Source organism: Manis pentadactyla, chromosome 3 (genome assembly GCF_030020395.1).
Source record: "Manis pentadactyla isolate mManPen7 chromosome 3, mManPen7.hap1, whole genome shotgun sequence".
Classification (NCBI taxonomy): domain Eukaryota; kingdom Metazoa; phylum Chordata; class Mammalia; order Pholidota; family Manidae; genus Manis; species Manis pentadactyla.
In genome coordinates this window covers 216,409,746-216,434,086 of record NC_080021.1, presented here as the reverse complement: position 1 = coordinate 216,434,086, position 24,341 = coordinate 216,409,746, and the positions used below count along the sequence as shown (strand labels likewise).

The 24,341-nt window shown below is 43.9% G+C and overlaps 1 protein-coding gene across 5 annotated transcripts in view; it reads right to left on the bottom strand.

The window, feature by feature from the left end:
* Window positions 1–24,341, bottom strand: part of ABL1 (ABL proto-oncogene 1, non-receptor tyrosine kinase) — a 149,851-nt gene that overhangs the window by 34,285 nt on the left and 91,225 nt on the right. For 3 of the 5 annotated variants that reach the window (XM_036913565.2, XM_057499136.1, XM_036913561.2), the window contains exons 2-3: window positions 1,496–1,669; window positions 654–949 (exon numbers count right to left, since the gene is read on the bottom strand). In XM_036913565.2, the coding sequence (XP_036769460.1) occupies window positions 654–949; window positions 1,496–1,669 (470 nt within the window). Of the gene's footprint in view, window positions 1–653; window positions 950–1,495; window positions 1,670–17,579; window positions 17,633–21,646; window positions 22,012–24,341 lie in introns of those variants that run through there. The other 2 variants (XM_036913564.2, XM_036913562.2) reach the window with 2 other exon arrangements.

Below are 24,341 nucleotides of genomic sequence, written 5' to 3'. Positions count from 1 at the left end.
GGTGGGGTTTAAATGAGATAATGACTGAAAAATGCCCCAGCAAACTAGGAACTGTGTAAATATTAATTCCTCCCTTCCCTCATGGACTCATAGGGACTGTTTATATAAAGATCACAAAACCATCTCTATCAACTCCTTCACAAAACTACAGGTTGGGTTTGGAAATCCATTGGTATAATGTATTCTCATTTTTGTTTAAAAACTGTTTGTATGCATGTATGAATGTATGTATACACACAGACACACAACACACGATTCTATCCATAGGCAGAAGGCATGTACCAGACTACTCTGATAAGCTACTAGTAGGTGGTCTTCACTTTAAAAATACCATCTACTATTTGATTTTACTCTTTGAGGATGAATTACTATCAAAATAAAAAGGATGAGTCTTAATGTAAAAAGTATGTCTAAAGCCCAACAGATACTCCACCTATTTCATCAGACTGCTGATAAAACTCCAGCAAGACAACAAGGGAACCACAGCAGGCCAGAGCCCGTGGCATCATGTGGCCATCCTCACACACAGCCCTTCACAAGGCGGACGGCACAATGCCTGCTGCTGGCTGGAAAGTGTCTACGGACATCGTGGTTGGGCTCTGCGGCAGGACCTCGGGCCCCCGCAGCCCCCCAACTCCCGGACAGGGCCCCACCTTGCCGTCAGAAGCAGTGTTGATCCTGTAGTGGTACACCCTCCCCTCGTATCTCAGCGAGATGGACCTCTGGCCAGGACTGCTCTCGCTCTCCCGGACCAAGAAGCTGCCGTTGATCCCGCTGCTCAGCAGGTACTCGGCGGCGTTGCGGGACACCGGCCCGTGGTACCAGGAATGCTTCTCCAGACTGTTGACAGGTGTGATGTAGTTGCTTGGCACCCACCCTTGGCCATTCTTGGTTTGGGCTTCACACCATTCCCCATTGTGATTGTAGCCTAAGACCCGGAGCTTTTCACCTTAGAAGAAAAGATCAAGTCAGACATATCAGCTTTAAAGGCTTTATTTATCTTGTATAACTAAAAATCTCCAAATTCCTAAATACCTACTTCATTTTAACAAGTCCACATAACACACAAATACATACATTTATAAGTGTATGTGAGCACATTTATATATGAAGCTTCCTGTTTGTACTGAACATACAGATAAATATATAGCCTCAGTTTTGTAAATCTATTATGTTTACTCAAGTGCTCTGTTCCTAATATAAGGACGCTTTTTGGGGGTGGGGGGGGGAGTATTTTCAGTGTTTGGTCCAGGTGTCCTTTTCAGTATGAAATAGGGAAAACTCAGTTTTTGCTAAGGACTCCTCTTGTTTTTTTGGAAGACTTTTGCAAGAACTCTTCTCCTTAAGGAAAAGTGTCTCTCTTACAAAGATACTATTGTTTTTTCCATGCCTCTGCATTCCAAACTTTAAAGTTGCTCTCATCATCAAAGAGATGGCCCATCAAGCCACCGTTTCCCCTGATTTCAGTCTCTTGCAACCACCACGGCTGTTTTACCTTTAGTTATGCTCAGAGTGTTATCCCCACTGGCCACAAAATCATAGAGTGCAACGAAAAGGTTGGGGTCATTTTCACTGGGACCAGCAAGGAGGTTTTCCTTGGAGTTCCAACGAGCTGCTTCACTCAGACCTTGGGGCTCAAAGTCAGATGCTACTGGCCTCTGAAGAGCTTCTGGAAGAGAAAGAGGGAAACAGAAGAATTGGGAAGAAAATTAGTTTTATTCTCAGGAACAAAAAAGGTTTGTGTTTCCATCATCATACATTTCTAATTTATTTCATTTCTTAACATCTGTACATATCATAAATTAATAAGAAAGGTGATAAAAAAAATAGATTCTTCCTTTCCCAAATCTTGCAAAAACCGTATTTTCATTTCAAGGTGCTAACTACTGTTCCCAAATAGTTTACGCTTTTAAAATTCGTTAATTCAAAATGAATTCAGTTGGAAATGGAAATACAGTCCATCCTTATATTTTTGCCATTGCTTATGTTGTAACATGGAGTAAAAGGGTTTTGCTTTAAAATATTTTAAAAATGTACTGAAGTTAATGTATATACATAATGTAAAAAAACTAACAGTACAGAAGGGCTTATAATGAAAGACAAACATTTTCTATCCCATTCTTCTCCATGCCCAGAGGCAATAGCTATTTTTTAGGTGCTCCCTTCCATCTCTGTAAATATAAGCCATGTCCCTACGCCCCCTGCTCCCCTCCCCCCATCCCTCCTGTGCCGTCCTCCACTGGTTAACTCCAAATTTCCAGTTTTCTCTCAACAATTTATTTCAAGAGAATATTAGCATCTTACCCTTCCTTCCAGCTTTCCTCCCTGCTCGCTCACTCTCAAATATGGCCTTCTTTACATTTTCTTTTACCTTGTGAAAATCAGTAACAGTGTTTTTATTTTTATTATTATTCCATAATAAAAAGTCTTCCATATTTTATGTATAGATAGATTCTAAAAGTTGAAAACCAGTTAACAACTCATATAGGAATGTGTGACTATTGTTCACTATGGGATCAAATAGCTCATTATTTTTTCCTGAAGTTTCTTTTTCTTTCTTTTTTCCTTGAATTATGATGCTCAAACTCTCTTGAGTATCTGTGATAACAACAATACGCACAAGGTTCTTTCAAACTAGCAAATCCACTCCAGGTAGATCCTAATAGTCATAGGATATTATGGAGTGAAATCTGAATACTCCTTTAAGGAAACTACAATAGGAAACTGCACTTTAAAAAGGGGACCAGAGGAGAAATTCTAACTTGAAAGAAGCAACTACCATATGTTTAAGCCAAACCTAAACAGTAACCAAACAAAACTGTTTTAATTTCACCTCTTTCTGGATTTAGAGGACCCCCAAATATCTTTTACTCAAATATCTTTCCTTGGACAGTAACACCCTCTCAGGGACGGTCCTGACTCCGCACCTCGGACGTCCCAGACACCAGGCCATCCCTCCAGAGGCACGACTGGAGAACCTCCAGGAACAGCCATCCTTTAAAATCTCTCTTTGGAATCAACCAATGAAAGTCTTTCAACTCCAGCTTTCATACTGTTAACTTCAGGAAGTGTCTTTCTAAAAGAGTAAATCTCAAATTATGTCATTACTGTGTTTGGTAATTTCACCTTATGAAGAATCATGAAGGCAAAGATACTTTGAAGGGAGAAGGTCTTATAACTACCATTTCCTAGAATGTGGAAAAAACTTAGTGATGTGTTAACCCCCCTTCCCCAAGTATTTGCATCAGCTCTAAAAGTATGTCCAGCGCCATCATGATCAGTGATTGATCAATTATCTAAACAAAGCTGGTTATAAAGTAGGGAATTTTTAAAAATAGAGTATGTGATCTCCCACTGCACCTTGAATACACATTGGTTTGCTAATCTAACTACAGGGCCAAGGACTGTCCCTTCGAGTGTGGGTATGTGTTAGCATTAGATGTGCTCTTTTTCTGCAAGGCCTCCAGACAAATGCATCATTTTACTTACAGCTCCAATTTTGTGCAGGAGGAAGGACAACTGGAGCCATTCGCTATGTTCCCAGTACAATTCCCATAGTTCATAGTTTCCTCATTCACACCTAGTCTGGTAGCAGTTTTTTTAAAGTTACCTGCCTTTAGTGAGTCTGTCTAAAGCATTCATCTTAATTTTCACAGAAACAATTATCTTCTCCCACTTGCATTTTACTGACTTCATATTAAGCAGGTAATTAAAACAACATGTATACTCAGAGATTTGGAAACACATCTGGCACTTGTTGTGACTGTGACTCAGGTGGCAGGGGACAGTGGGGGAGTGGCTGCCCTGTCCCCATGGGCTGTGGGCACCGGGGAGGCATGGTTTATAAAGGAGGAGGAGCATGTTGGTCAGTTTAGCAAGTCAGTTAGTTAGTGCACCAAGTGGAGAGCGCTTTGTCTGTCACATAGTAAGTAAAGCTACGAGGAGGCAAAGGAGTCTTACCATAAAAGAACTCTTGTACATCAAAAGAAAAAGATAAATCCCTCCACAATGGAAAAGTGAATGTGAATCATGAACAGGCAATTCACAGAAAGTTTAAATTACCATTAAACGTGGAAAGCATGTTAACCCTGGCTAGGAATCAAAGAAATGCAAATTCTTCATCAAACTGGAAGATAGTTTCCTGAGGCTGTGTTAAGACGTCAATGAAATGGGCACTCTCACCAATACCAGTAGTTGCTATAGAAACTGCTGCAACATTTTAGGAGGGCAATGGAAATATGAACTGAATCTTTAAAAAATTCCATAACCTTTAATCTACCACCATAATTTATCCATCCTAAGAAATCCACACAATGATTCGTATGTACTGATTTTTACATAATAGCATAGAAAAGTAAAAGTACAAAAAAAAAAAAAAACCCAACCAATACACAGTTAAGTTAGTTTGTGATCCATCCTTAAAACAGAACATATTCAAAATCTTTTTGGAAAAAACATCTAATGGCTTGGGAACATAGTGTGCTGTTTAAGTGTTCATATTACAACCCAGTATATACAGCATGATCCCAATTTTGTTAAAACTGAAAAAAGTCTGGAAGGAAAGGTGAACAGTGGTTAACTCAGGACCATGTGTTAACAGTACCACTAACAGTGTTAACTCAGGGTAGTGGGATTACATTTTAAATTGTCTTGTTTTCTGCATTTGGACATACATCTCACAAAGAATGCGGACTATTTTTATAATCGTGCAACAATTATGAAATAGAAAAACTGTTATAAATAGATGTCAGATGGCACTTATATCATTGGTAATCTAACATGGAAAGTACCCTATGGGTGGGAGGAACCTCCTCAAGTTGTCCTTAAAATGTACTTGTACGTTTCCCTCTAGTGTCCCAACCGAGTGGCCACGGGCATTCAACTTTGGCAGATCAGGCCCACAGAGGAAATTAAACCAAAGACATGAATACAGAAATGCTTTTCTTCTCAAATGCCATTTGACCTCTTCTATCAAACATTCTGCAGCATCTGGATTTGATCAAAGTTACGTAACGGAGGGGAAGTGGCCTGGAAAACACCTGAAATAGGCAGAGCGCAGAGACTTGCCCTGGGGTGACTACGCTATGAAGTAAGGGTTAGAAGGGGGCTGTCCCTGACCCCAAAACAGATGCTGGGAACTCCATGCAACGGGGTGAGGCCTTCGTCAGGAAGGAAAGGGCCTCCCACTGCTTTCTGATTCAACAGGACGTCAGGAAATGCAAGGCAGTCTCTCGATTTTCCTTTCCAGTTCTTGCTCCATTCCACAAATTAATGGCCAAGGCCCAAAGGGAAGCATTGCTCATGCAAGCCTCTGGACCGAGGCACAGCAGCGCAGCCACAGGCCAACACCACAACCTCCCCGGCAATTCCCAATCCACGCTGATGTCAAAATTGACTCACAATGTATAAATGCCAAATTTTCTTGCTTCACTTCATAGTGAACTATGCTCGTCAACCTTAAAAATGATCACAGCTTACAAGGCCAAAGTTGCAGAATGTACTTAACCCTCCTGGCTTCACACACGGACTTTCTGCCAGTCCCATGGTCCGGAAGTCAGACCCCTAAAGAAGCCCAAAGGCTTCATTCAAAAAAGATGCCCCAAATAGTTCCCCCCTCTTCTGTTCCTCCAGTGATCTTCTGGCTATTGTTAAGTCTTGGGAAATAAAATTTAACATCTGCTATTATTCTTACATTTTTTTTCTCAGTGGACATTTTCTGCAGCATCCTTCTGAGTCATGTTTCAAATATATTGAAGATTTATATCTTCAAAAGTGCCTCTCATCCCACTTTTTCAAAACCCTTTTGTTATTTCACCACACTGTTAAGGAAAAGGTTTCCACCAGCAACAAAGCTCTGGAAAAGGCGCCAATCAGCCAGGTAAGCAGCCAGCATGGTAATGTCTAAAAATGCCTCCAAACCTCTGAAAAGCTACAGCTCCAACTGTTAGAAGCTTGAAATGCCGGCCTGACCATGTTTGAAAATTTGGTAAGAAGGATGCCACAAAATTCACGGGACCTCTGCATGATTAACTTACTTGTAGAGTATTCTAAGAAACTGGCTTGAGTCTTTAATGCACAACTTCAAGATCGTTTTATACAAAAATAATCCGTTCTTAAAATTGTGAGTCACTGATCAAAAATGTTCACAGAAGATTCTCCCATGTGCCAGATCTGGTCTAGACTCCACCAGCTGCTCCCAACCTCGCCACCAGCAAAGAGGAAGAGAAGGGAAATGCTCTTCAACCCCAGGGCGGCCAGGCTGTTCAGTCCCAAGGGGAGGGGAGACTTCACCTCCAGGAAAAACATCCCTGGGAAGCTTCCCACCTTCCTGTTGGCACTCTTGCCCTCGGCCACAGCTCTTGCAGAATGTAGAGCGGCCAGCCACGTGCGGTCACACTGTCCACACCAGGGGCTCCAGGAGACACTTGGTAGGGAAGTGGCGGATGCAATAAACAGTCCCTTTTACTTTTGCTCATGGTTATTTAAACCCTTGTTGCTTTATTCTTATTTCCTTTGTGGGCCCTCCGCTATTATCCTCCAGTTCAAGGAATCTCTGTAATTTAAAAATCTCTAAAACAGATCCCTCAGAAGAGAGAAGGCTCCGTGTTTGATTTCATACTCTGTTCCAACTGATGAGATCATGCTCAGACTATTCTCAAGTCAGTTTATAACAGTCTCATACAACTTTTTATAATATGAGCTTAGAAGGAAAGTATTATTTCCCACAACTCGAACTTGATGCAAGTCATTTTATCTACATTCTACATGGTCCTTTGTTTTGTAATTTATACCCTCACCCAGAGCAGTTAGAATTATTTAAAAAACAAGTTTAGCTAAATACAGTCTTGGCATTAACTTTACACCGAACAAAATTTTCCCAGCACCGCAAAACATTTTGTCAGCTGCTGGGAGCAGGGGTACAGCAAAGTGGTAATGATGCCACAAGTGACATCACATGGCCTCTACTCCTTGCAGGAGAAACAGTTAATGAAAATACACAGCCTCAACAGCAAGTCTAACAGGAGACAAGCACTGTTTCGTGGATTAATTTATAAGATCACAAGACACTGAGGGCCAGGATTTGAGAAGGGGAAGCTCACTGGGGCTAGGGAGGTGGATCTGACCAGCAGGGAAGCACAGCTCACACAGGGTCTGAGGCCAGCCTGACACACCAAGGTTCCTGAGGGCGGGGTCTTCCTCTGTGTGTGCGTGGACCCCATGGTGATGTCCTACAGGCTCCTCGGAATAAAGTTTGTAAATGCATAAGATAAATATGGAGGATTGCAAAGGGGAACAACTGAAATAGGCCTCAAAATATTTTTAAAAATTGAGATATAGCACTTTATCAATGCGTTAAACCTATGCTTCTTTATTAACACATTAAGTAACAAGAGCCAATGGTAACTACTGTTATTTCAAAGTAGTGATGAATTTAAGTAATACAACTGTTACAGGACTGAAAATATCTGATTTCCACTAGTGACAAAATCACACGTATTGCTAATAACTGTGGTTACCTACATTCTTAAAAAAATGAAAAATATTTCAAGCGAATAGGCTCATTTTCCGCTAGCGGTTAGCAAAACACAGTTTTTCTATTTTCCCATCCAAGGACATGGAGCCCTTGCATTCTACCCCAGAGTCCAAGCAAGAGCCGTCCAGTCAACAGCTCCTGCCCTACGGCTCTGGTTCAGGGAAGCTCCAGTAACCTGACAGGGCCAGGGCCCAGAGAGGAGGCTGCTAGAAATTAGTGAGGAGTCCAACTTACACAGTCTTCTTTTTAAATAATTGCAGTTTTATTACTTCCTAGTTATGGGCATTGTAGGCAATAAATTAACAATAAATTAAGTAGGGTCCTAGAGAAATCTCCTTCAAAAAATAAGAAAATCAAAAAGCAATTCAAATTAGCTCAAGGTTTAAATATTTCCCCTGGAATCTTTTTATATTATAATGTTCCTACACAGTCAATTTTAGAAAACAGGATTCTCTATCCTAACTTCTGTCCCTATCAGCAGTCCAAATATTAACCTTTCGAAGACACAATCATTTCCTCTCTCTCACTACCAAAAAGCCAAAGAAAAAAAAGGAGTTTTGTATCATCATCTAAGAATTTGTTGTCAGAGAAGCCTACAATGACTGGAAATGGAATATAGAGTCCCATATAAAATAAGACCCCACTATGTTCAAACCATTCTGAACTCCTGTCATTCACGCCCCACCCTCTCCTTCTCATCCCAATAACACCCACATCAGGGCCACTTTTCCTAACTCTCTCTGGTCAGTCCTGCCCTTTCCATGCCCCACCACACCTGACTGGTGTCCCCCGTTGGCCCCGCACCCCTCATTCTACCTCCACACTGCCACCAAAGCGGTCTCTGCAGAAGTGCAAATCTGACGAAGTCACTCTCCAGGTAAAATCCCACTGAGATGGATGCTGGACAAGAGGCAGCCCCAGAAGCTTGGGAGGTGGCCCTGCCGGTCAGCTGGCTGGCCACCATGTCATTAGCAGGGTCACCTGTGGCAGCGTACAGACCAGAGCTGCCATGTGCCTTGCAGGTAACTGGCAGTTGGCAAATACTGCTCCTCGCACATAACAGGCCCCCCAAACTCGCAGTTTCCCTGCACAAACCCTAGTGCTGCCCTACCTGTCGAGGCTTACTAAGTCTCAGACTGTCCCTTCCTCCTCCCTACCGCCTCACCCCCCCATTGAGTCCTTCCCCTTCTCATTTGGGTACTTGTCTGTTTCTATCACTACACACACACACACACACACACACACACACGCACGCACGCACGCACAGTAAGGAACCTGGTCACATGTCCCTTGCAGTAAAAAAGCCTGGGCTCCCTGGTGGAAAAGCCTTGTTTATATTTCAGCCCATAGTGTCTTGAAGATAGTACGTTCTGGGCCTCAGTTTCTCAGTTGTGTAACAGGGCAATAGCATCAACCTAGCTGGGCTGTCAGGAGAGCTCCACGCACACTGCGTGCAGAGAATTTCTGCACGTGGCCCAGGGGCACCAGACTACAGGGCAGTTACTCCCCATATTGTCACCAGTCCATACACTACTTTGGGGTACAGACCAGGTTCTGACCAGCACCTCAGCGCCTGCCTAGTGTGATGCAGGACATACAGCACTGCTCCACGTTTATTAAAACGAACTCCTTTGGTAGTGAGTCTATAGCATCTTACTGTACTGATGGACAGTGACTGCAATGAGGTGTGGGGGGCGGGGGGACTTGATAATATGGGTGAATGAAGTAACCACAATGTTGCTCATGTGAAACCTTCATAAGATTGTATATTAATGATACCTTAATTTTTTAAAATGAACTCCTTTGTAGAATACCCCGTACTTGTAAAGTCTGACTGAAGAGTGCACTTTCATCATCTGTTAACCTGTAGTAAGACTAGTGGAAATGACAGACAGGAAAGATAAAAAGCAAATGCACCCTGAGCAGGAAAACTTTTAGAAAGATCTAGGAAATGCAGTAATTTTTTTAATGTAATATAAACCATGGCCAAAATCCTAAAACAAGGTGTAACATAAAGTACATTTTTCTCTGTGCTTTCAAAAGGAACAGGAGACGGCATGGTGAGATCCCCAGACCTCCACACACTTTTTGTCTGTTAGGTGGTGGTGGGGGCCAAGTCCACATTCAAAATGTCCCCAGGGAGCCAGCTAACCACAAAAGCACTTTTCTCTCTCCACAGGCCATTTGCAAAAGACTGAAAGCCTCCCCTGTGCTGCCAGGGTTTGAAAGTACCCATCTCATATCTCCTGTTCTCCTTTAGCATCATCGAGGACTCTGGGGTCAGTTTAGACCTTGAGTCACTAAAGTAAAGGGGCTACCCAACGGCAGGCAATTTCCCTCAAATGTCTCATTGGCCATTATTATTTCTACTGCAAATATGAGTGCGTGAACATGACCAAAATAGGTATTTTGGCTGTTAGGAAAGAGTATAAAACCTAAATGTGATTTATTCCCACTAGGATGTTTAAACATTTTAACAGTAAGGTATGAACAAAGGGCCACGTGGTGGAAGCTGCTCGGGCTGGGGGTGGGGGTGGGGGAACTGATAAGGGCCTGGCGATACCTGTTTGAGTTTTTTAAACCTACCAGTCAAATCAAGACAAATGTAAAAGAAAGATGTAACTAGCTTAGGCGATGTCCGGGAAAGAATGTGAACCCGGTAGTACTCAGCCAATGAGGAACCAGGGGAGGGACTCGCGCACTAGGAGATAAATTATTGGCGCCAAACTCCCCAGGTGTGCCTGCCCACCAGACACCCGATCTTACAAGGCCGTCATTAAAGCCTCGCTCCGCTGTTCTCTTTCTCTCCGTGTCTACTTATTGAATTTGGACCAGTGAGTGTGTTTCTCACAATTTGTGGGCTCGTCCGGGATCCTCTTGCCTGTGCGAGGTGGGGGCCCAAGCAGAGTAGGAAGACGCGTCCCACCTGGCTTTGGGCGGCCCGCTGGGTCTGGGCGTCTCACCTTTGCACGGAAGCCAAGGGGAGACCCGAGACTGTTGTGCGGAGACTGCGTGACCGATGCAGGGGAGAAAACGCAGGCACCGTGGCAACCAGGCAACCTTGTGCATGAGCCAAGGTGGGAAAACGGCTATAAGTACTGCCTTGGTGGTTGGGCATTTTTCAGAGGTCGAGTGTGTGTGGCTGAGACGTGTAATCTCGGGGTGTGTGCAAGAAACTTCCATTATGGGGGGTTGAGTACATAAGGATCTCAGACACAGGGACCTCTTGAAGGATGGGAAATACAAATTCTAGGCCTAGAGAAGCAGAGAAAGTGAACCAGATGAGCTCCCTTGGAATTCCCCCCAGATAGCCTGCTGGGGTGAAGGTTACGGTACTGGGGGGACACCTCCTGTACCGGGTTAAGGACAAACAAGATGATCAAATTTTGTTGTTTTGTCTCGATTAAAGTTAGATCAGATGAAAACTGGCTTTGCCAGGTTTGAGTTACTTTTTTATGGTAATAAGTCCTCTAGTTCACCTGAGGAATCTGTTAGTTACCAAGGGTGCTTCCCCTATTTCCCCTCAACACCAGGGAAGGGAAAGCTAGGGAGGAACTACAAGAGACCTCCCAGGACAAGCCCTGGTGTTGGGAGAGCGCTGTGTGTTTTCCTCGGTCCCTTTCCCCGCCGCAGCCGCAACTGAGAGTTGAGGGGTGGGGACACGGCGGTGAGGCAGAGTGAAAGTTTTGTTTGGAGTTACTCCTGGAGAGAGAAAGTGAGGCCGCCTCAGGAGGGAGGGGCGCCCTGGGAGGTTGGAGAGAGAAAGTTTTAAGGTAAAAGGTTGTGCACTTTGAGGATGCTGGTGGCCTCAGAGAGAGGAGCGCCCCAGGGGTTGGGGGTTCCCTTTTTAAGATTCTTTTAAGAGTGTGGCCGGGACCTGGAGGTGTAGACTTGTTAGGTGGTCTCACGTGTCTTTGATGAGACATTATATTTCTTATCAGTCCTCTGGGTAATTCTACAAAATTAGCTTAACAAAAGAAATGTACTGCTTTTAGTCCCCTCCCAGGATGGCAGCTTCCTGGTTTGGGAGCATATCAGGACTGGCTGCCCTTCCCAGGGGGGCAGAGTTATAGTCTGTTTGCTAATGAGTAAGTTGAGGGTCTTGCTTCTTGACCTCCTGGGTATTAAAATGCAGTCTTTGGGATGAAATCCTTCCTGCCTTTTGCTATCTTGTTTACGGCTGCGCCTGCATGCTGAATTGATTTCCTGGGTTGCAGACTATTTGGGGTCAGAAAGAAAAAAAAATAGCATATAGGTAAAGTTAAAAAAAAAGAAAAGAAAAGAGGCTGGGCCTGTCTGTATGATTAGCATAATAAGGACAGGCTATGCTGAGGTGCCCTCTCCTTTATCTGAGGAATATTCAAACATTCCAGGCCAAGTTGTTCCTGTCTTTTTGAGCTTTAATTAATTGATTCTGGGTCTTTTCAGTGGACTTTGCTGGCCTTTTTCTCTTTCCACTCCACTCATATCTATTTAAGATTGGGACCCACTTTCTTGTCTCCCAACCTGTGGGTAAAACTGTAACATTTCCAGAATATCTCTCCTGGCTTTGGCATATCCGCATATCAACAGGCATTCAGAGGTGGAAAGAAGTATGGCTTTAGTGCATTTGCAGCTTTCCTCAGGTAGAAGTTCATCTCCGTATCAGTGGGTAATTACCTGGGCAATAGAAGGCTGGCTATTCTGTACCTGAGAGGGGAGGCAGAGGGCCGGTTTTTGGCTGATGCTGGTGCCTGAAAGAGAGAAACGGCCCCAGACTGCAACTTGTGAGCAATAAATAGATTTTAAACTTTATTTCTCCCTTTGATTTCAGTTTTTAGAGGTATTTTTCCCTAAGATTTCCTCTCCCTGGACTTAACAATGTAAGAAGGACTTACTTAGAGTTTCCCCATGCCTTCTGGGGAGTCCACAAGGAATCCCAAGATGTTTCCATTGAGAGAGGTCCCACTAGGACAAGGGGAAATTTGTTAATTTTCCCCTCACGGGTACTGAGGTGAGAAGTTTTAAGCATTGCTAGAAGATCCCCTTAGCCTAGTGGACCAACTAGATCAATTCCTAGGACCTAATATATATACTTAGATTGAACTGATGTCCATCGTGAATATCCCATTCCCTGGTGGTGAGGGGGGGGTGATCAGGAGAGCTGCTGTGTCCATTTGGGAACCAAAACACCCACTGGGCCAGGGTGTGCAGTCAGCGGAACAAAAGTTCCCAAATATAGATCCTGGATGGGATAATAATAATCTTGGGGATAGAATTAAAATGCGAGATCTTCGAGGGCTAATTATAAAGGGAATTAGGGAATTGGCCCCAAGATCTCAAAATGTTTCGAAAGTGTTTGAAGTCCAATGGGAAAAGGAAGAAACCCCAACTGCATTTTCATAGAGACTCAGGGACCAGATGAGAAAGTATTCAGGACTTGACCCAGAAGCTCAGGTAGGACAAGGTCTTTTAAAAGTCAATTTTGTAACCAAAAGTTGGCCAGATATTGCTAAGAAATTACAGAATTTAGATGGATGGAATGAGAAACCTATGGAAGAATTACTAAGAGAAGCTCAAAAGTGTTAAAAGAGAGGCTAGAAGCTTGTATTTCAAATTGTTAGAGGGAGAGCCAGACCCTCTCCAATGGACCCAGTGGAACTGCAAATTCTAGAGGAATTGAAAGCAATCCTTAGTCACCACCCCAGTCCTGGCACTCCCATCATTAGAGAAGCCATTTCACTAGTTTGTTACTGTTGAACAAGGTTCTCTGTAGGGTTTTGACCCAAGCCTGGGGAGGAAAGAAACACCCAGTGGCCTTTATGTCTAAACTATTGGACCCTGTCTCTTGAGGATGGACTGAATGCGTTCAGGGCATCGAAGCCATGGCCTTACTGGTGGAAGAGAGCAGGAAATTAACTCGGAGGACCCCTCATGGTCAGTACTCCTCACCAGGTTCCGGTCATGCTTACTTAATCAGTGGGCTGGACACTGGTTAATAGATTCTCAAATTTTAAAATATGAAGCAAGTTTACTTGAAAAAGATGGAATATGTGCTGGCCATGTCTTCTAACTTATCGTCTCTTAAGCTGAAAGGACTCCTCACCCAGACTCCCCCGCTTGAGTTCGTCTCTCACTGCTTCCAGCCTGGAGACCTGGTGTTAGTAAAATCCTGGAAAGAAGATGGACTCCAGCCCAGCTGGGAAGGCCCCTAGCAAGTGCTCCTGACCGCGGAGACTGCAGTGAGGGCAGTTGGAAAGGGCTGGACTCATTACACCAGAGTAAAGAAACTGACTGGGGGATCTGGGGACAAAGCAGAATTGGCAGGTGTCCCAGGTGGCGAACCAACCCTTAAGGCTGAAACTAAGAAGAACCTAAAAATGTTAACTTTTATCCTTCTAACTCTATTTCACAGGCAAGTCGCAGGAAGCCCTAGAATGGGAAGGAACTCCTGGTTATCCTGTCAAACTGGTAATATTACTAAAACATCAAGCCCCAAACCATTAGTTTTGATGCTTGTCAGGTTCTCTCTTGTGGTGACCTAAATGACCAAAGACAGCTTTCTGGAGATAGTAAGTATCTCTGTCCTGAATGGACAAATCTTAATAGAATTAAACAAAAGGCAAGTAGGCCCCATGTCCAATGTGGAGCAGTGTTTGGTGGACTACCCAGTTTCATGGGTGGACAGTCCCTCATGCAATAGAAAAATCTTTAAAAAGAAAGGTCCACTTAGCTAAAGGAATTCCTCCTGACAATTGCCAGGATAGACAGTGTAAACTCCTTTTATTAAGAGTAGATCCTGTGGGAAGGTTTGGTCTTAATTTAATCAAAGGCAAGACTTCACCCATAGTGGCCACCCCCAATCCTGAGGGAAATATTGAGCCAGAGCTTCTCCAAAATGACCCTAGACTAGTTACTGTAACAGAGATAAAATACCTAAAACAGACTCTTAAAATAGAGACAGGTTATAGAGACACCAATGCCTGGGTAGAGCGGGTTAAATTTTCAGTACTCGCTTTGAATAAAAGCGATTGTTACACATGTGCTGCTGGATGGCCACAGGCGCAGGTGGTCCCATTCCCTCTCCGCTGCGACACAGCCCCCAGTGGGATGAACTGCATGTTGGCCCTGTACCAGGACAAGGACACTTGGGGAAATGAGACTTGCAAGGGCTTGTCTTTACTCTTTCATGCACTAAAGAGGTCAGACCCGAGGTCAATCCCCTCTTTTTCCATAGGGAAGATGAATCACTCCTCATGCCTCTCTAGGCAAGGGGAAGGTTTCACAACCCCGGTGGGAAACTTACTGACTTGTACCCATGTCCTAAATGTCTCTAAAGAGGGCAACTTCTCGAAATTACGCATCCCCTGAGCAGCTGTTTGGTGGTACTGTGGAAAGGGGACCCTGTGCTACTCGTTGCCACCCACCTGGACTGGGACTTGTGCTTTAGTCCAATTGGCCATTCCATTTACCCTGGCATTTCTCTCCACACCCAATGAAAGAAATTTTCATAGAAGTCGCAGATCATTACAAGGATCCTTTGATTCTAATGTATACATTGACTCAATAGGAGTCCCCAGGGGAGTCCCTGATGAATTTAAAGCTAGAAACCAAATAGCTGCAGAATTCGATTCGGCACTATTTTGGTGGTCCACCATCAACAAAAACGTAGATTGGATCAATTACATTTACTATAATCAAAGATTCATTAACTATACCAGGTATGCTCTTCAAGGAATAGCTAGTCAACTAGATGCTACCAGCAGAATGGCCTGGGAAAACAGAATAGCATTAGATATGACGTTAGCAGAAAAAGGAGGAGTCTGTGTTATGTTAGGAGGAAAATGTTGTACTTTTATTCCAAATAATACTACCCCTGATGGTACTATCACTAAAGCCCTACAGGGACTCACCACTTTAGCTAATGAATTATCTGAAAACTCTGGCATCAGTGACCCTTTTACAGACTGGTTGGAAGGATGGTTTGGAAAGTGGAAAGGTATGGTTGCCTCTGTGTTAACATCCCTTGTTATGGTTGCAGGAGTTTTAACTGCTGTAAGATGCTGTATCATCCCTTGTGTGAGAGGCCTGACTCAAAAGGCTTATAGAGGCAGCCATAAACAAGCAAATACCTATGACCTACACCCAAAATAATCTTATGTTATTAAAAGAAAAATTGAACTATGAAGAAGAGAGTAAAAAGCTATTAGAAAAATTTGAGAAAGGACCAAGTGTATTTTAAAAATACACTACTGGGAATAAAATCAGAAATTCTTAAATAAAAAGAGGGGGGAACTGTTAGGAAAGAGTATAAAACCTAAATGTGACTTATTCCCACTGGGATGTTTAAACATTTTAACAGTAAGGTATAAACAAAGGGCCACGTGGTGGAAGCTGCTCGGGCTGAGGGTGGGGGTGGGGGAACTGATAAGGGCCTGGCGATACCTGTTTGAGTTTTTTAAACCTACCAATAAAATTAAGACAAATGTAAAGGAAAGACATAACTGGCTTAGGCGACGTCCGGGAAAGAATGTGAACCCTGTAGTACTCAGCCAATGAGGAACCAGGGGAGGGACTTGCGTACTAGGAGATAAATTATTGGCGCCAAACTCCCCAGGTGTGCCTGCCCACCAGACACCCGATCTTGCAAGACCCGTCATTAAAGCCTCGCTCCGCTGTTCTCTTTGTCTCCGTGTCTACTTATTGAATTTGGACCAGTGAGTGTGTTTCTCACATGTCTCCAAAAAGCAATGGCTAATTCTATTCATAGCTACCTTTAAACTCAACTTTAAGATATTCAATGTACAATGCTATTACCTACATCTGAGGACTGGTAGGATTGATAAAGATTAGGTCTCTGAAGAGAATTTAAGCATAAGGAGGTTAAAGTTTACAACTGAATGTGACAGGGTAATAGCTAATACTTAGTGATCCCTTAATGTGCTAGCACTGTGCCAGGCAGTTTATCTGCACAAGACGTGCACCCTCCATTGCCATGGCAGAAAGGGGAGGGAAGAGAGCAGGGTGGTGCAGTTCCTTGGCAGCCGCTCCCACCAGTTACCCACCCAGTGGAGCCGGTCGTCCCTCCCCGGTCTGCCTCTCCTGTCTCTTACACTTCTCCCTGTCTCAGGATTTTGCTTTTTCATTTTTGCCTCTGGAGCCCACCCTTACCCTCTTGCCCGCCGACCTGGCCACCCATCTCTGTCCCTCATCCCATCTCTGTCTTCCTGCCCTCTCATCTTTGTTTCCCCTTCCCGTCCAACTTGTCTTTGGCCTTTGTCTCCCTTTCTGCTTCCCCTCTCGATTCCCATCTGCTTCCCTGCCACGACCACTCAATGCAGACAGTATAACAAAGTACCTATGGTGTGGGTTAAGAAAGATCAGAAAACCAGTTTTTTCGAATAACAACTCTTATTATCTAAGGGCAAAGGCAGACTCTCAAAGTTAGTAACTACAACAACTATTCTTCTGAACAGCCTTGGAAGTGTAATTTCACTAGGGAAGAAAACCAGACTGACTGTAAGTTGATCATTGTTAAAGCCGGGTGATGAGTACAAGGGTTTTCAATATGCTGTCTTTTAAAATAGGTTCACATTTTTCTAGGAAAAAAGGTAAAAACAAAACTTACCTAGGGGTTTATTTTGTAAATCATTCTTCTCTGTGTTTAATCATGACCCACCATTATAGAGAAAAAAGTTAGTTTTCCAGCATCGTATTTGATCTTTCATTCTTGTTATATATACTGTTATTTGACTTCCCCAGTTTTGAGATATAATACACAACAGTGTAAGTTTAAGGTGTACGACATCATGATTTGACGTCTGTATATACCGTGAAACAATGACCACAACATCCATCACTACACACAGTAAACTTTTTTTCTTGTGATGAGAACTTTTAGAATTTACTCTCCTAGCAACTTTCTATTCAGTATTATAAACAGTCACCATGCTGTACAGCATTGTTATATATTTTAAAAACCCATCCATCGATAATTTTTCCTACTTCTATTTCAGATCAGAGATTACAATGGCAAAATGACAACTTGATTTTAGAAGGTACTTACTGAGTGCTATGACATATTCAGCTTTCACGTTTGGAGCTATGAAAATACTGCCTCTAGAGAGAGGAAATAAGATGCCAACCATGAACTGATGGGACTTTTTTCTTCCACAATTAAAGTATTCTCCTCGGGAATAAAAGAGGGTTAGAGGAAGGAAAGGTACTTTTCCTTTAAACAAGGACAGGAAGTATCAATTATATGCATTAAAGCAAACTTGGAAACAAATTGTTTTGAGAAAAACTATGGGTGAATACACCTCAGTTCTATCACTGCTTCAGCCATTAGAGAAATTGGCAGCACCAACATTTTAGACTGCTTAAAATGTGTTTAAAATAACAACAGGTAACATATACTAACATGTTGCTCCCTGCCAGGTTCTATGCTAAACAAATTAAATGAAATCTCCCACATGAATCTCTCAACTCCATGAGGTAGGGACTACTAGGAGCCTTACTTTAGAAGCTTTAGAAGTTCAGAGAGCCACATGCCCAAAATGACCAGTCTCTGCCAACCGGCTCCAGAGCTGTGTGCCTCCCAAGAGAACGGGACCCTTACCATAAAACTAAGGACATCTCCAAGGAACCTCATGTTGGTACAATACATACATCGACCTTTTTAGAAGTTTCACTTAAATTATTTCAAAACAACAGATCTTCAAAACAATCCTCTAAGGCGGGCTGGACAGAGGACATTTGTTCTCTCTTAGAGGTATGGAAACTGGCTGAGTGAGGTCAGACAAAAACCAGGATCTCCTGACTCCAAATTCAAAAGTATTTCCCACCAAAGTGAACTGGGGCTCTCCTTCCTCCTCTCCTCCAGAAATCTCATGGCGTCCGTGTGAGACGTCAGTGAAACTGTCTAGGAGGCATTCAGTGACAGGGCCTGTCACATCATAAATGCTCAACAATTTTAATGGAACCGTAAATGAAAAGGACTGACTGATCTCTTAGGTTACAGAAAGAACCTCAGATTTTCTCTGTTACTAAACAAGGGAAGTATTTGGTGACCTCAGGAGAGAGTATTTAGAAAGAGAGCATAAGCTCCTCTGAAGCTAAAGTTCTAAAAGTGTATCTGTGTGCCTGGCACCTCAAAGCATTTGCCAGAAAGTTAACTGCTGAAAAGAAGCGTTTAAAAGCAGGCCCTTAAATAAATTTGGAAAGTTCAAGAAGAGTTCACTTCACAGACACGCCGTACAGAGAGCATGTCCATGTACAACAGTCGTGTAGAATATATGCGAATACAAATATAAGAATAAAAATAAATTGGAAAAAATGAATTCAGATGGCTGATTTCCATGTTTGCTTTCACATCTCTAGGGAAAATTCAGAAAATTCAGTGTTTGAAGTACACTGAAGATTGTAAAGCTCGTTGTGGTCATGGTGAATAGATACTAGTAGGGACATACATTTTCAGAAAGTTGGAGCACAAAATTTAAATGCTACAAATGCTTATATATGCATAAAATATTTCTAGATGGACACACAAGAAACTTCCAAGTAATTCCCTCTGGTCAGGGAAACTGAATAGGAGACGGAATTACTTTTCACTAAATACCTTTTCAGAATTTATCATGTGCAGCTATTTTAATATACATTTGAAATTTTTAATTCTACTAGACACAATCCTTTTCAAGCAGTATTAGGTTTCTAGAAGAGAAAGAAAGAACACCCTTATTTCAGGCATCAATTAGAATGTTTTAAAAGATGCCATGTTAACATCCTTAGAGTTCCAAAGGAGATGAACAGTCACAGTTGGTAAAGCATGGAGTGTCTAAAACTTTCTGGAGCCAGACAACATGGGTTCAAATGCCAGCACCACCACTTGCTGGCTCTCTGACCTTAAGACAAGTTTCCTAACCTTTTGGTGCCTCGGTTTCCTCACCTATAAAATGGAAGTAACCACAGGACCATCATGAGAAATAAGCAAATTAAATCGTATAGAATGTGGAGGTGGTGCTTGGCAGACAGTAAGCACTGTATAATTGCTGCTTTGACAGCTAGGCCCAAATAGCAAGCAAAGGCCTGATCAAGTTGCACTTATGGCTGGACCTTCTTTGACAGAATGGAAAACCTGACCACATTCAATTCTCTCTGTGCCTGGGATGCCTGGGTCCTGAGTGGGTATCAATAAACACTGACTAATTGATTGGGGATGTCAGTAAAAAACGGAAAGGCTGGATTTCTTATCCAGATGTTGGCAACTGCTTTTCTCATGAGACTAACAGCATGTTCAGTCTCTGAGAAACAATCACTGAGGTTTGTTAAAATCTCTCGACTTCAAAACGGTAATTCCATTTATTTTCTCCAATTAAATATATCAACGAAATAAGGAAAACTAAATAACAAGAAAGAATTCATAGAGTGGGACCTTCCTAGATTGAAGCCTTAACCCAAGGCAGTCTGCTGTGTCAGTTTTTCTTCTGAGACTTGAGAGTCAACACTATTTCAATACGTGCTGTAATTAAGACACTTTTGATTTGTTGTTTTTTTTTCCCCCCAAAAAACTATAGTTAAACCAGCCAGGTACATACTAAATCTTGCATTTACCCACAGGAAAACAAAAACGTCACAGCTTTGCTGTGACTTAACCTTTCTTTCCTCCAGCTCTACTGTTACAAAAGTCCATTCATCTACTCCACCTCAGGCATCCATTTGCAAAATGGAGATGATAATGCCTAACACTAACTCGTTACAGATGTCAATGAGAATGCATTCAGAATTTTGAGCAACTTGCAAAATAAGCGACGGATTAACTGAAGATGATTTTAGCTGCTTCGGATGCCAACTTTTAGGGACAAATAAACCATCTCCTCCCTTCAAATGCTAGATTCTGTGAGGCCACTCCATCTGGTTGAGCATTCTCCAGGGCCCAAAATCCCAGAGAGGGAAGGGGACTGATGTGGGACTGGTGTACAAATCCTGTGGCAAGAAGGGCAAACAGGTTTCACCCGTGTCACTGGGGTTTATGGTTCGAGCTGCACATGTGACTCCAGGCAGGCCCTCAAATCAGAAAGTTGGGGTAAAAAAGAAAATAGGTTAGACAATCAATGAGGCTTTATTTCCCCTTCATTTTGAAAAGAAAAACATTACAACTTCAGGGCACTATAGCAGAAACCCTACTGTTCTAAAATGAGCTTTATACTTCTATTCTTATTTTAAGTCGTAAATGAAAATGACAGAGAAATGCAAGCTGGAATTCATATCTGAAGTATAATTAACCTTTCTGCTGGAAGCAACAGTCTGGAATGACCAGTCCTCAAATCAGATCCATTTCAGATTCATCCTGAAGCTACAAAATGAGGATCAGTCATCATCCTCAATTCGTTTTTCAGTTGTCACCCTGCTAGGACAGAAAATGAAAGACAAACAGGAAAGAAAAAAACAGTGGTGGTGGGGATTAGAGAAGAAAAGGAGAGTAGAATGGAAAGAAGGCACAAGTGACGTGCCCCGGCTCAGCCTCATCGAAGAACTTCACAGGAGGTGCCCCCTCCCCCAAGTACACTGGACTCATTCAAAATGCCTTCTAAAATCTGTAGTAATTGCTTTTTTCTCCCCCAAAACGGGAAATCCTAAAACCTCTTCGTGGTCCGTAGATAAGATTAGGGTGGGGTGGAGGGGGTAGAAAGATCACTCTAAATTCTGTATCCATAAATGGTAGGGCCCTATTCCCTTTGTACACGATACTTAATGAAAATCATATGTTTCACAAACACAGGTTGACCTTGTTGACACGTAAGTCTCAATTAAAGGTGGAATTTCCACAACGGGGGCTCCCGAGGCCGCTCAGGCCTGCAGAGTTGGTTTTCTCAAACTTTCTCGGGTAGAGCCCCGCAGCTGGGGGCCCGCGACCCCGCCACCCGACGTGCCTCTGCGGGCGCCAGTGCGCCGGACGAGGGCCGAGCACCCTCCCAGCTCGGCCGGCAGCACCCCGGGTCCAGGGCGGTGGGGAGAGAGCGAGCGAGCGAGAGCGGAAGGGCGGCGGGAGCGCGCGGGCGGGCGAGGCCGCGCAGGCCCGGCCGGCGAACGCGGGGCCCCCTCCACCCCCTCGCGGCGCCCCCCGCGCCTACCTACCTTCCAGGTAACAGCTGGAGGACGAAGAGAGCCCCTTCTTGGATTTGCAGCCCACCAACTTCAGGCAGATCTCCAACATGGTCGCGCGCCGGCGGCGTCGGGGCCGGCGCCCCCGCTCGCTCAGCGGCCGGCTCAGGCGCGGCTCCCGCGCACCCCCCGCGGCCCCGGCGGCCCCGCCAGCCCGCCGCCCCGCCGCCCCGCGCGCCCGCCCATGGCCGCGGCCGCCTTCCCGACTCCGCTCCGGACGCGCCAGTTAACAAAGGGCCCGAGCCCGGCCGCCAGGCCCGCCCCGCCGCCTGCGCCGCCTTAACCCCGTCGGCGCCGCGGCGCCCAGCGGGGCCCCGCGCTCGCCCGGCACCGCCCCGGGCCGGCAGCCCCGACCAATCGGGGCTAATTTCTAGGTCAGCAGGGGGGTTAATTTGCCTCGCAGCACCTAGTGGTTCTCTGCGTGGGCAAGTGCCGCCCTAACCCGCAGGGGAGGCGCCGGCTGGCGGAGCACACGCCCGCTCTGCACCACTGCTGAAACCTCGTGCATCTCTGGCACGCGACGTCCCCACCCTGCAAACCGCCTAAGGCCGAGGCCCACCGTGTGCGGTGCCCTGTCAAACCCAGTCTGTGTCCGAGAATGTTGGTAACACAAATCCCTCTGGAATTCCCAATACTGGGCTCATACATGTTCACTGAGCTTGCCGTGATTAAAGCTAACTCAATGGGCGTCTCAGGAATGAATGACCAGTGGGCTGGAACTCACATGCCAACTGCGCAGGTATGCAGCCCATTTGCCTAATCCTATACTCAGATTAGTTGGGAACAAAAGAAATGCACGAGTTCAGATTCAAACACAATTTCTGATTATATGGAAAGGGAGCTAGGTCTCCAGTAAGGAATCGTCAGAGGCGGGCCTGCACCCCTTTGCCTCATTTTCTTCACGGAGAACTTTTTTCCTTGTTTGTTGAGTGCCCATGGGGTACCACTATTTAAAACTCATTTCATTGCTGTGCTGAGCTCAGATCTTTCTATAATTCTGGTTAGAACTGATAGTTGACAATATTATATAATAAAATAACCGCAGTCACAACAGTGCATTCTAGATCAGCAGGAAATAATTGGGAACCCTACCATACCAAATAATTTAATAAACATCAGATAAATTTCAGTAACAACAGGAAGAGGAATTTATTCATAAATAGTGTCAGATAACTAAACTCCCAACAGGGAGAAAAATTAATTTAGCCCACATCTTAGGGCACATGAATAAGAAGACTGATGGGTATTGAGATCTTACTATTTGTCAGACTCACGTGAGGAACATGATGGGTTCATTACCACTGCATCTGCACAAGGATCCTGTGAGGAAACAGAATTATTATCCCAATTCTTTAAATAAAAACCTGAAGCTCTGTATTAATACTTAGTCTATAGGCACAAACCTGATCATTTACATTTGCCCTCTTACAGCACTAAATTATGTTTTCTACCTTTATCTTGCATCTACCTACCACTTCCGCATTTCATTTAAAAAAAAAATAAGGGAGAAATGTGGGATTCACATATAAATCAAGTATAAAAATCAAATGAATAATCATATCTGACTTGATTGTTTATAGTTCATGATGCATGATCAAAACCGTAAGTTTCTGTGATGACTGCCCCTGCACTGTTCACCATGTAAGAACTTATTCACTATGTAAGAACTTGTTCACCATGTAAGAACTTGTTTGTTATGCTTCAGAATATTGGAGACTGTTGAGAATTAGGCTTGGGGTTGATTAATGATTGTGCATTGAGTCCCCTATACAGAACTTTATTGTTGTTAACAACCATTTGATCAATAAATATGAGAGATGCCCTCTCAAAAGAAAAGAAAAAAAAACCTGAAGCTCAGAGAAGTCAAGCACCTTGCCCAAGGTCCCACAACTATAACCCAACCCAGTCCGTCTGGTTCCCAGGATCAGGTCCTTGACCTGTGGATTACACAGCCCTCTCCAAAAAAGAATGAATTCCAAATAGATAAGAGCTTTCCATATCTATATTTTTGGTTAAAGAACCAGGGCTTCCATATGTTTCAGAAGAAGCCTTGGTTAAGAGACCCTGGCTACAGTGACCAGCCCCAATGGGCAAAGCTGGACTTATTTGTTATACTTCACAGCCTATCCTGTAACAACAAAAACCCAGGTATCTTCAGTGCACCAGGAATGGCTGAGTAACAAGATCTTAACTTACATCTGCCAAAAATAGCAGAGAGAGACGCAAGAGTGGACCGGGTGTGACTAGTGTATATCACAGGGGTTCTCAGCCAGGGCGCCATCAACTTTTCAGAAGTCCTGCCAAATTCTGATCGTTGTAACAATGTGGTTTTATGCAACTGAGTGGGCCTGTGGTTAGTGTCACGGTGCCAGGTCAGGCCTCAGGAACACCTAAGGAGGCATGTGGGGAAGTACGCACCTCCGTCCTGGAGACAAAGGTGACCCATGTGGTGACTGGATGCTACCTCGATTCTGCCAGACACTGGAATCTATCATTCTGCGAGACAGCCTGTAGGTAATGACTGACTTGTTTCCTTTGGTTTTGAACCTTTCAACCTCCCAAGTGTAAAGCCAAACATAAAATTCAAAAGGGTGCCACCAGTACAAGCAAGCTGAAAAATACTGTATCTATTTTGGTGCCATTTTGGAAAGTTCAAGGGCTTTTGAGC